The sequence below is a fragment of the Artibeus jamaicensis genome, unplaced genomic scaffold (assembly GCF_021234435.1).
Source record: "Artibeus jamaicensis isolate MK-2021 breed Jamaican fruit bat unplaced genomic scaffold, CSHL_Jam_final contig_1015, whole genome shotgun sequence".
In the NCBI taxonomy this organism is placed as follows: Eukaryota; Metazoa; Chordata; class Mammalia; order Chiroptera; family Phyllostomidae; genus Artibeus; species Artibeus jamaicensis.
The window spans coordinates 179,884-193,289 of record NW_026521194.1 but is presented as its reverse complement, the minus strand read 5'-3'; the positions used below and the strand labels follow the sequence as shown (position 1 = coordinate 193,289).

The 13,406-nt window shown below is 39.0% G+C and overlaps 1 protein-coding gene across 6 annotated transcripts in view; it reads left to right on the top strand.

Moving 5' to 3' along the window:
- The first annotated feature begins 809 nt into the window (after positions 1–809).
- Positions 810–13,406, top strand: part of LOC119041976 (nuclear body protein SP140-like protein) — a 62,214-nt gene continuing 49,617 nt past the window's right edge. For 4 of the 6 annotated variants that reach the window (XM_053663228.1, XM_053663143.1, XM_053663114.1 and 1 more), the window contains exon 1: positions 810–968. Coding sequence is in view for 5 of the 6 variants with exons in the window: in XM_053663143.1 (XP_053519118.1) it covers positions 937–968 (32 nt within the window). In the remaining variant the exon portion in view is untranslated. The remainder of the gene's footprint in view (positions 969–13,406) is intronic. The other 2 variants (XM_053663181.1, XM_053663198.1) reach the window with 2 other exon arrangements.

The following is a 13,406-nucleotide window of genomic DNA, read 5'->3' as shown; positions in this document are numbered from 1 at the left end:
AGAGAGAGGAGGGACACTGGAAAGGCAGGAGTCATCTCTGTCAGACTGTGTCTGGGCCACGAGTCCCATGCATGTTGGGAGCACAGGGCAGCTGTGTCCTCCAGAGGCTCTGCTTACCAGTCTGGAAGGTGGGGGGATTCCTGTGTGTGCAGCACCTGGGACACACTGAGACCCTGCCCACTGGTTCAGAAATCCTCCTCAGTGTCCTGGAATTTGTCCCAATGTGATCCATATTCACTCCTTAGTGGGGAAGAAATAATGTTCATGGAGAGAGGGTAGAACCTTTCCTGTATCTTAAATTCAACTGGGCCAGAACCTAGAGTTTCATCCAGAGGAAGTCAGACTCAGGGACCAAATGTGGAAACCATTGCTCTCAGGATGGTGCTTCTCCAGCCCTCTGTCCACACACTGGGGCCAGCTCACTTGGCTCCAGCCTCTCCAAGGGCCTGAGTGAAGATCTGAAGTTTCTTTCTTTTTCCCCTCTCCGGACGGTTGTCTCCACATGGACAAAAGGCAACACAGGTTCATTCCCAGCACATGGAAGCCCTGCACCCTCTTAGCAGGTTGGTACAGTTGGGGACAGTGGGTTCGCAGGATGTGTTTGGTGTCTTTGCACACACAAGGGGACTACAGAGGACTGGTTCTGCACCCTCTGGCAGACCATCACTTTGACCTTCCACAGCCTGGCTGTCCCTCCTTGTCCTGCATTCCTGCTGCCACATATTTTGATGGCTGAGGACCTCTATGGGGTATAGAAGGGAAAGGCAGCAAGGGCAGCACACAGTAGTTAGTTTCACTTCTCTTTTCCCCATTTGGGTGAAGTGCACTCAGGGTGAGTCTGTTACACGTTTCCTGCTCAGAGATGAGCAGTCTCACTGAAACCAGGCAGAGGACACCAGAAGCGTGAGAGGTTCTGGCAGGGCCAAGGGCAGGACAATGGCCACCGAGGGCAGCCACTGCAACACCAGGTCAGTTTAACTTTCTGGCAGCGCTGCTGCTTCACTGCCTGCTATTTATTAGAGACAGTCCTCTAAACCTTGATCTTACCTCTGTTTACAAGAAGCCTCATGTGCAGTGTAGGGAAATGCAGGAATATGTAGTGAGAGAAGCAGGTCTTTAAACTACAGAGGGACAGCTGCTGGTGTGAGAGCAGCTGCCACAGCCCACAGGACTCTTGTCTTACACCTACTGCTCTGCTGTGGAGCCATTTCGATTGGGTTGTGCTTCCTGAGGTTTTGAGGCAGTGATTTGTTATTTTCTCATGACCTCTGTGCCCTCTCTTTTCCCTCAGGCCTCCTCTACTTTCACCTAGGTCGTTTCAAAGATGGTACTTTAGAAAATGTAAATTCAGGCTAAACGTCCGACTTTTAAGTCTGGGTGCCTTGGTCTCCCACCTGACCTGTGTTTGGTCAGCTCTGGGCCTATTCTGGTCTCAGGCTGGGGGTCTGGTTCTTTCTCCAGGGATCTTGATAAGGGAGTCAAAAGAAGAGAAAAAACTAAGATACCAAAGACTAGTGCAGGCTGAGTGTTCCATTTGTACTTTCATTTCCTGCCCTGGAGAGGTTTACACATTTGGCAAGAAAAAAGCTAGAAATCCTTTCCTGTCAATCATCAGGAGGATCCATTTCATTCTTCCTAATGGCCACAAACTACTGCATGGAATCTACATACTATAATTCTTATACCAACAAGTTCTGAAATACAGTTTTATATTTCTTTATGTTTCTGTGTGGACCCAAGTATTTGTCTACTTTCAAAAACAGAAATGTGAAATTGTTGAGGGTAATAACACTCACTTGTTTATACTGAGGATCTTGCTAAGTAGCCTTTTTTTCCCCCAAAGGCTGAATCTCTATTCTCCTACCATTGGCTGATGAGCCATCTGTCCACACCCAGACTTCACAAAGGAGCTGGATAAAGGAACACAGCCTGTTAATTTGTATTCTCTGATTACATGGGAGGTTGAATGGGTTTTCCTGTCTGTTGTCTATTTAAATCGGTTTTTCTCTGAATTGTTGGTTTATTTTGGGCCACTGCTATTAGTTGAGGAGATTGTCCTTCCTTTAATGACAAGGAAGAGTTTGCTGCTTAGTTTGAACTTTATAAATATACTTTTCTTGTCTTTAACTTTGTTTATGGTAGCTTCTATCATATTAAAGCTTGAAATTTAGAGTATAGACTTATAGTGTTAATTTAATAAGATGGATACACCTTGGTTATTATAAATAAATAAAAGCGATACCAAAAGTTACTGGTGAATTCTATGCAGCTCTAGTTAAACACAGTTCTTGTGATCTTTAAGGTGGCAGATTCAATTTCATCTCTATTTCAGACATACTTCCTTCTCCAATATGTTGTAAAACTTTTTATTTTTCAAATTTTGGGGAAAATTATTTTTTCATAGATGTAACTTGAGCTCTCACAGCTTTATATGCCTCCTAAACTTTTATTCCTTTAGTTTATTGTGTTCTCTCAAATTTTTTCTCTTTGGCAATTATTTTAAGTTTAGCTCTTTTTTTTTCTTTTTGGTTTCTTATAATTTCTAATTTGAAAGAATTAATTCTGTTTGTTTTTGAGAGTGGTCTTAATTTCCTTCCATAGCTCTGCAAGCTCAACTTTAAACCACGTTTTGTTACTATAAATCAGGCCATCTGCACACTGTTGCTTTATTTATGTTGGTGTGTATGTGACATTGTTTTTGATCGTCTTTCTTATCCCCTGGGCTTTTCCTGAAAGTGAACCCTGTCTGCAGGTTGGTATTTGTGTTCCTTCACTTTTTCTCCTGCCTGTTGTGGTTGTATAGCTTACTTCACTTATGTTTGACTTTTGTATCATCCTCATTTGGGTGAATTTTTAAAAAATATTTTCTGCCTTATTTGAGACTGAATTTCTTAGCATCTAATATACAGTTTGAAGGACTTACCATTTTTCTTGTCAGTTTTTCTGAGGTGCCATATTTGGTTATCCATCCTGTTGCCCCCTGCTCTGCTGCCCTTTTCATTACCCAGTGGCCACATGTGCCGGGTCTGCTCTGTGCTCTCTCTCCCCTGCCATTGGCCTATAAGAGCCTCTTCTAGTGCCACAATGACTGTCATAGTGACAGCAGCTTCATATGAACTTTGACATCTGGCAGAGTGCATCTTCCCATTCTCTTTCCCTTTACAAAGTACCCTGTCCTTTTGCATGTCCAAACCAGCTTGTCAAAATCTTGTTGGGATTTATATTAGGATTGTAATAAATTGGGGATCAACCACAGGAGAAATGACATCATGATAATATTGAGTTTTCTATTTCATTAATATGGTATATGCATACTATTAATTAAAAGATATTCTTTAAAAATTTTTTTCTTTCAAATATTTTATTTATTTATCTTTATAGGGGAAGGAAAGGAGAGAGGGAGAGAAATATCAATGTATGGTTGCCTTTTATGTGTCCCCTGCTGGGAACTGGCCTGCAACCCAGGCATGTGCCCTGACTGGGAATCGAACTGCAATACTCTGGGTCACAGGCCTGCACTGAATCCACTGAGCTACACCTGCTAGGGCATAAAAGACATTCTTTAGAGGGTTCCAGCCAAGATGAAATTGTAGGTAGGTAACACTGTGCTTCCTTCCACAACTGAAAGAAAGACAGGAAAATATTAAAAAAACCAAAAATATGCAGAACTGCCATAAAATTGAAGTATATGGAAGTTAGAGAACCAAGGAGTTAAAGAATAAACATTCATCCAGACTGGTAGTAGGGGAGAGGTGGGCAGCTGTGGCAGAGAGGACTCCAGGAAAGGTGGTAGCTAGAGGACCAGGTGAGGTGGTAGCTGGTAGGAGCAGATGGTCCCACATTTCTGTGCAGATAAACCAGGAGGAACAATGGGGAGGTGAGATGGATGGAGCAACCCAGGGTTCCAGTGTGGGGAAATAAAGCATGAAAACCTCTGACTGAAAAAAGCTGTGGGTTTTGTGGCAGTATGGAAAGCTCCCACCTTACAGGAGAGTTTGTTGGAGAGACCCACAGGGTCCTAGAACATACACAGACCCACTTACCTGGGAATTAGCACCAGAAGGGTCCAATTTGCTTGTGGGTAGTGGAAGAAGTGACTGAAAGGCAGCCAAGAGATCAGCAAGCCAGTGTTCCTTCTCAGACCCCACCCACATATTGCACAAAAATGCAGAAACGTGGGTGATTCAGACACAGGCCCACAGTGTTTATGTCGTTATGGATAAAATGAGACATTCACAGAGACTACCGATTCCAGTGGAGGAAAAGGGACAGCATGGCTTTTTCTCTCAAGGGGGGCGAAAACTATGGCCTTTCCCATGACAGGCCTTTATTGGGTTTCTCAGCACATTACATGATGATTGATGCTCATTTACTATGCACAAATTCGCTTTAGGTGGTTACCTTTTACAGAAAACAAAAGAGCCAATGCAGCTAATCACATCACAGAAGAAGGATATTTGCAAATGAAAAGGGCAAAAGTGGTTGAACCCCTTACCCTCCTCTTTGGAAGGTTTAGCATGGATTTTAGGAAGTTACTTTGCAGTAAATGTTTGCCACAAATCCAGGTGAGAGAGTTTTTTAATAAAAAGCAAAATTTTGTTTTTTTAATAATCTTTTCACTTATTTCATTTTCTTTGCTTATTGTGTTGGCCAGGACTTCCAGGATTATGGTGAGCACAAGTAATGCCAGTAATCCCCTGCATCTTGAGCCCAGGTCCAAAGAGAAAGCTTTTCTCATTGTGCCATTATAGTTGATGATAGCCGTAGGTTTTTTTCTTAATATAGAAACTTTCACAGATTTTTAAAAAGTGTATCTAATATTCTCAGTGTCCGAGGTGTTTCTGGCCCTGTTTTCTACATTTTCTGCTGTTCTCACTCCCAAAGATTATTTAAATAAACTTTTAGGAGGCCCTGGCTGGTCTGGCTCAGTGGACTGAGTGCCAGCCTGCAAACCAAATAAACTTTTAGGGGAAATAATGTTACATTTATAGAGAAGTTGCAAAGATACTCTAGAAATTTCTGTGTACTTCACACCTAGTTTCACATCCTGTGATGTTATGCTCTTACACTGCTGTGGTACATTTATCAAAACAGAAAAACCTGCATTGCTACATCCGTGTTACTGAAACTGCAGACTTTTAAAATTTTAACGGTTCTTCCAATAAAGTCCTTGCTGAGTTCCAGGATTGACTCCAGGATTCCACGTTGCCTTCAGTCATCCTGTCACCAGTTCTATGGTCTGTGACTGTTCCTCAGTTTCTCCTTGTTTTTCATGGCCCTGAGAGTTTGAAAAGTACCAGTCAGGCATTTTGTAAAATGTGGCTCAATTTTGGCTTGTCTTGATTTCTTTTAGACTGGCATTATGGGTTTCATGAAAGAATTCCCTGAGGAGCAGTGGCCTTCTCACCACTTCTGTCAGGGCAGATGTCAGCCTGACCTATCACCAGGGATGTTCACCTTGGTCACTTGGTTAAGGTGGTGATTGCCAGTCTTCTTTTGCAAACTTGTTATGTTTTCCTCTCCACACTTGTTCCCAGAGATTATATTGCTTATTTTGCTGGCTGACTTTGGCTGTATCCTCAATTGTATTTGAAAAACTTACACATGGGTAAAATTTAGCCCTGCAGTGAAGGCATGAGACTTTGGACAGGATTTCTTTTGCTACAGCAAGGTACCTGAGGGCATAAGCCCTCCCTTCATCTCGCCTGGATTCCCATCAGACTATCTATCCTGTGTGGACTAGACTTTGTTCTATCCCTCGCATATTAAAGTGGTCAACCCCAAGGATCTGGTTCTCTGGGATAAAAAGCACCTTGAAGTCAAACGTAGCTTCTGTGTTAAATAACTCCCTGGTTTCTCCTTCAGCTTTACTTTGCATAATAAATTCTTACATTATTTTCACTCCCTAAATGATTAATAATATTTAAATGCTTTTCCCAACTTTCATGTTTTATCAACAGAAAGTGATATAGCACATGCAAGTTGAGGGTATTCAGATTTTTAAAAACTCTCCCCACCACACTAGACACCTATGGTCATTGATTGATGGGATTATTCATTTGCTCTCATTTCTCAGATTATGGCTTTATTTTTTAAGTATATTTTATTGATTATGTTAATCAGTGGTCTCATTTTTTTCTTTCCCTTTATTTGCCTCCAACCTGTACCCCACCTCCATTTAGATACCCACCCCTTCTTAGTTCAGGTCCATGGGTTGTATATATAATTTCTTTGGCTTCTCCATTTCCTATACTATTCTTAATCTTCCCCTGTTTATTTTGTGCCTACCATTTATGCCTCTTATTCCTTGTACCTTTTCCCCCCTGCACTATCTCCCCCTCCCCCCTGATAATCCTCCATGTGATCTCCATTTCTGTGATTCACTTTCTGTTCTAGTTGTTAGTTTAGTTTTTGGTTTGGTTTTTAGGCTAAGTTGTTAATAGTTGTAAATTTGCTCTCATTTTACTCTTTATAGTTTTGATCATCTTCTTTTTCTTAGACAAGAAGTATTTCATGTAATAAGGGGTTGGTGATGATGAACTCTTTAACTTGATCTTATCTAGGAAACACTCTATTTGCCCTTCCATTCTAAATGATAGCTTTGCTGTATAGAGTAAGCTAGGTGGTAGGTCCTTGCCTTTCCTAACTTTGAATACTTCTTTCTAGACCCTTTGTGCTTGTAAGGTTTCTTTTGAGAAATCAGCTGACAGTCTTATGGGCACTCTTTTGTAGGTAACTGTCTCCTTTTCTCTTGCTGCTTTGAAGATCCTCTCCTTCTCTTTAATCTCGGCTAATGTAATTATGATGTACCTTGGTGTGTTCCTCCTTGGGTCCAACTTGTTTGGGACTCTCTGGGCTTCCCGGACTTCCTGGAGGTCTATTTCCTTTGCCAGATTAGGGAAGTTCTCCTTCCTTATATTTGCAAATAAGTTTTCAATTTCTTGCTTTTTTTTTTCTCTTTCTGGCGGCCCTCTGATTCAGATGTTGGAGCACTTAATGTTGTCCCATAGGTTTCTAAGCCTCTCATATTTTTGAATTCTTCTTTCTTCACTCTGTGCTTGTTGAATGTTTATTACTTCCTTCTGGTCAGAACCATTGATTTGAGTTCCCCTTTCCTTTCCCTCACTGTTGGTTCTCTGTACATTTGCCTCTAATTCAATTTTCATAGCCTTCACTTTTTCCTCTAGTATGTGACCATACTCAACAATTATGTGAGCATCTTGATTACCAGTGTTTTGAACTCTGCATCTGATAGGTTGTCTACCTCTTGTTCACTTAGTTGTATTTTTTCTGGAGCTTTGATTTGTCCTTTCATTTGGGCCATATTTTTTTTCTCTGCACACCTGTTACTTAATAATGGGTGAAGCCTCTGTTATTTGTCAGGGCAGGGCAACCTACATCACTGTGTTGTGGCTCTGAATATGGAAACCTCTGACTGAAGAAACCTGTGGGGGCACTGGTTGGTGTATTTCAGTGAATTGAGCACAGGCCTGTGAAACAAAGAATCACCAGTTGAGTTCCTAGTCAGGGCACATGCCTGGGTTGCAGACCAGGTCCCCAGTAATGCCAATCAGGAGGCAACCAAACATTGATGTTTCTCTGCCTCTGTTTCTCTTTCCCTTCTCCCCTCCTGAATTAAATAAATACAAATTTAAAAAATTTTGAGTTTTCCAATCTAAAATATTTAATGTTTCTATTTATTTAGACCTTTAATTTTTCTGTACAATGTTTTATAGTTTTCAGTGGCAGTCTTGCATTCCATTGGTTTGATTATGAGAATTTAATTATTTTCCTTTGCTTTATTTTTAATTTGAAAATTCAGTTTTTAATATTTTAAGTTTCCTTGCTGTTTTATAAAAACAATATTATTTTGTAAGGTGCGAGGTATTAAATATACTTAAAGTTTTGCTCTGTTGGATCTATTATTTCTATTTCCATTGATGTTACCAAAAAGAAGTTGAAAGAAGGATCTGGAGGGTCCTGGGTGGAACCCAACATTTGTCACTAAGCCAGTGTTAACAGCCGCAGGTGTAGCATTCTACACATTTTCTAACATTTGTTTCAAAGTTTACACACAGTATGTTATTACTTTGATTTATATAAAAATGAGGCCATAATATATTAATCTGAACTTGATGTTTTTGTTAACCTATAAAACTATGATCTTCCATATGATCTCACCTTTCAGTGGAACCTAATCAACAAAAACAAACAAACAAGAGAAATATAACAAGAGACATTGAAATTAAGAGCAGTCTTACTGTAATCAGAGGGGAGGTGGGAAGGGATGATGGAAGGAAGGGGGAAGGTGACTTCAGGAACAGTTGTTCCTGAAGGTGAGGAACACATGGACAAAACCAAGGGTGAGTGGAATCAGGGGAGGAAGGTGGGGCTGCCTGGTGTGGGAGGGAAGGGTGAGGGGAAAACACAGACAATTGTAGTTGAACAACAATAAAATTAAAAAAGAAGAACTCAAAAATGTAAGACTAAACTATTTGAGAGTTGTTTCAGGCAGCTAATTTGTACAAATCTATGTTACTTTTAGATGTTATGTTTATAGTATTTGCCTGATTTTTAAGAATTTATAATCAGTTGTGATTTATTATTCTAAATAAATGTTTACTCTTGTAATGAATTTTGTAAAAAAAACTATGATCTTCCATCTAAATTAGTGCAAATAAATAGGTATGTAATATTCCACTAGTATAGATTTACTATAATATATTAAACCACTTATTCAAATGTAGAATCAGATTGTTTTCAGGTTTGGTGGTCATATTAAGTTTTTATTGTTGGTTTTTGCTACTGAAACAATGCTTCAATAAATAATTTTTTAAACTTTTTTATTGATTATGCCATTACATTTGTTCTATTCCCCCCGTTCCCCTCCACCCTGCACACCCCTCCCCCACCATTCCCCCCTTTAGTTCATGAACACGTGTCTTAAGTTCTTTAGATTCTGTATTTCCCCTACTATTCTTACCCTCCCCCCTATCTATTTTCTATCTACTGTCTATGCTACTTATTTTCTGTACCTTCTCCCCCCTTCTCCTTCTCCCACTCCCCTGTTGCTAACCCTCCACGTGATCTTCATTTCTATGGTTCACTCCTGATCTAGCTGTCCTCTTAGTTTGCTTTTATTTTAGGTGTGGTTGTTGATAACTGTGAGTTTGCTGTCCTTTCACTGTTCAACTTTTTATCTTCTTTTTCTTAGGTAAGTCCTTTTAACATTTCATATAATAAGGGCTTGGTGATGGTGAACTCCTTGAATTTGGTCTTATCTGAGAAGCACTTTATCTGTCCTTCCATTTTAAATGAAAAGTTTGCTGGATAGAGCAATCTTGGGTGTAGGTCCTTGCCTTTCATGACTTGGAATACTTCTTTCCAGCCCCTTCTTGCCTGTAAGGTCTCTTTTGAGAAATCCACTGACAGTCTGATGGGAACTCCTTTGTAGGTGACAGTCCCCTTATCTCTTGCTGCTTCTAGGATTCTCTCCTTCATTTTAATCTTGGCTAATATAATGATGATGTGCCTTGGTGTGTTCCTTCATGGTTCCAACTTCTTTGGGACTCTCTGAGCTTCCTGGATTTCCTGGAAGTCTATTTCCTTTGCCAGAATGGGGAAGTTCTTTTTTATTATTTGTTCAAATAAATTTTCTACTTGTTGCTGTTCCTCTTCCCTTTCTGGTACTCCTATGATTCAGACGTTGTAATGTTTAAAAATATCCTGGAGGTTCCCAAGCCTCTCCTCATTGTTTTGAATTCTTGTTTCTTCATCCTTTTCTGTTTGGTCATTTTTTCCTTCCTTCTGGTCTACTCCTTTGATTTGAGTCCCAGTCTCCTTTCCATTACTATTGGTTTCCTGTGCATTTCCATTCATTTCAATTAGTTTAGCCTTCATATGTTCCTATAATTTGTGACTAAAATCAACCAGTTCTGTGAGCATCCTGATCACCAGTGTTTTGAACTGTGCATCTGAAAGTTTGGCTATTTCTTCATTGCTTAGATTTATTGGCTCTGGGGCTCTGAGTTGTTCTTGAGCCATTTTTGGTCTGTTTGTGCCTTTAAGTATGAAGAGCAGAGCCTTAGTTGTTTACCAGGGCGGGGCCACCCAGGTTGCTGGATTGTGACACTGTATGTGGGGGTGGGGTCAGAGAGGGAGCAATGGTGGCCTCTATGCTAGCCCAGTCCATTCCGCCACTCGCCCCAGCCTGTTTATCCGAGAGGAACTGTGCGAGCCTGCTGCCCTGCCCTGTGCGGTCTCAATGCTCGCCTTTTCACTGGTTTATCTGCCACAGACAGCCAGCCGCGCCTCTTCCCTGTGTCTGTCCTTTTGCTAGCCCACACCTGTGATTTGCGCCTTCAGCTGCTTGTGCAGCACTTGGTCAGGAATCTTTTTGGTCAACCCGCTTCGCTGCTGGCTTTGCCCCTCTTACCAGTTTAGCTGAGCATTTCGTTGTTTTCGGACTCTGTATTGTTGATTTTCTGTGTGGTTTGGTTGTGTTTATTGTTGTTAAAAATTTATTATTCTTAAATTTGGTTGTGCGCGGATGCAAGGTGTTTCCACCTACACCTCCATCTTGGCGGAAGTCCTCAATAAATAATTTTGTACCTATGGGTATATAATTTACTTGTGCCATGTATGTCTAGTACCCAAGAAAATTAATAGATAATACAGATGAAAATTTCTGTTTTAATGGCATTATATATATTTAGGGGGAAGAGTGACAATAAGAAAATAAATTCTAAATAAAATACAGAAGTAATTAACTTAGTATGTTAGGGAAGGATAAGACATGGTAGAGAAAAAAGAAGAGAGAGAGCTAAATTAGGGATTGGGAGTATAAGGTCAGGGTGAAGGGGCTGAAGTTTTAATTTCAAATAAATTGGTTGAAGCAGGTCTCATTGAGAAGGTGACATGGAACAAGGACCTTAAGGAGATGAGGCAGTTAGTTCACTACATGGTTATCTGAATAAAGAACACACTATGCAGGGGAGACAACACTAAGTTTCTAGAGCTCACATGTGCCTGGTGTAGTCAAGGAAGAGCAGAGAGGTAGGTTTGGCCAGAGGAAGTGAGCTAGGGGAGAGGGGAGAAGAGCTGGACTATTTTGGGCCCCTTGAGTTCTGTAAAAACTTGTTTTTCTTCTGAGGGGGAAATAAGGCACCACTGAAAGTTCTGGAGCTCTAGTTTCTATAAGTTGCAAACTGGTGTTTTTCTTTCCATAGGCTAGTTTCCCAAAGTGGGGTGACTGCTGGACCATTATGGACTATATCTTTGAATTTATTGCATATCTTTTCTGAACAGTCTTTAGCAATTTCTGCTCATACCAGCAATGAATGTCTGCTTCTCTGAATCTTTTCCAATGTTGCTTTGTCACTTATGAAGTTAGGTTTTCCAGTCTAGTAGGCAAAAAGGGATGCTTATCTTTTATGAATGCATATGTTTATTGGACATTTTAGTTTTCCCTAAGTTTCCTGTTCAGGTCCATTTTTTTGGCATCATAAGTCATACTTTATGAACTAACAAGCAAAATAAAGAGGTTGACAGTTCTTGGGTCGATGTGGCTGGATGAAGGGATTGAGCAAAAAAGAAAATAAAGAGGAAGACTTCATGCCTGGGGAAGGGAGGTGGGTTATAGCAGGGATGAATGGTCATTCACAGAAGCTTGACTTGAGTGGTTAACACACAATACAGTGTACAGATGATGTGTTGCAGAATGTGCACCTGAAATCAGTATAATTTTGTTAAACACCGTCACCCCAATAAATTCAATTTTAAGAAGTTGTATTTCATCAATAAGTTGGAGCCTTGGCATATCAGACACATTAACCTTAGTCATGTGCCAAAAATATTTTTTTTACTTTCTTTTAGTATTTTACTGTACTTTTAGCACTTAAACCTATTAAATCTTTTTATACTTTGCTTCACTCAGGTATTTGTTCTCACATATACATTTTTAAGTTACTTCATTTAATTTTAGTAGGATTACAAATTGCAAGTGCACCACAATATTAGAAGGATCGACATTTAAAAATTGCTATGTTTACTTAATTGAAGACACCTTCTATATCTCCATTATTTAAATGTTTTTAAATTTTCCTCAATAAGACATTATAGTTTCTTTCATATAGGTTCTTAATTTTCTGTCACTTGTGAATATATGCATTGTATTTACTATTGTGCTCAAATATTATTTATTGTTTTCAATATGTAGTTGTAAATAAAATCTGTTAGTTTTATATACCTGTTTTTTTAATTCATGTTCCTTGGCAAATTCTTTCTCTAGTTATTAGGGATTTTGATTAGGCCTCTATGGTTTCTCTGTATATAATTACACAACATATAATGTATTTTATTCAGTATTTATACCAATGACTGCATTTTCTTATCCTATTTCATTAGTTTATATATAGAAAGCAAGAATAGGTTTGAAGTTGTGAGTACACAAAACAGATTTTCTTCTTGTATTATTATCATGTATCATATATTATTGTATTACATATTTATTTATTATTATATTTATTATATATCTATTAATTATTGCATTATTTTTCATATGAACAACTGTAAAGCTACTTTTGCCTGTCACTATATATATATATATGTGTGTGTGTATACATATCAATACACCTTTTGTAATTGAATGACTATCATTTCAATGTTTAGTGCGGTATTTGTTATTTTTGGAGACTTTATATTGTGTCAACTTTTCTGTATTTCACATAGTGTTTCTAAAACTAGCTGCTAGGTGTTTTCAAATTCCCTTTTACAGTTATTTACAATTAAAATTATGTACTGTTCTACTTTTATATATTATCATAATAAACTATATAAAGAGGTTGCCAATAATCAACCATCTGTACTCAATCTCAGTCTATTAATTCCTTTTTTTCTTCTTTTTCAAAATAGTCTCTAACTACAAGTTTCATTTTTATTTTACCTAACAGAATGCTTTTTGTTTTGTTTTATAAAACCTCTGGGTGTTTTTATTTCCCCCACATACAGTCTGTTTAGCTTCTACTAATTATAACTTTTTGAGACTTTTTTTGCAACCAGGATTATAGTGTGTATTGATATGCATTTCAAGAAAATTGTAAAGAAAATGTGTTTTCTGTTTTTAGGACACATGATTAAATAATATGTTTCTTGGTAATTTCTTCAGAACCTGTATACATTTTTCTTTTTTAAAAGATTTGATTTATTTTAGAGAGAAGGGAAGGGAGGAAGAACAAGAGGGAGAGAAACATGGATGTGAGAGAGAAACATTGATTTGTTGCCTCTGGTATGTGGCTGACTGGGGCCAAACCTGCATGTACCCTGATCTGGAAGTGAACCTGTAACTGAACCTGCAACCTTTTGGTGTGTGGGTGATCTAACCAACTTAGCCACCTGGCCAACAGTGG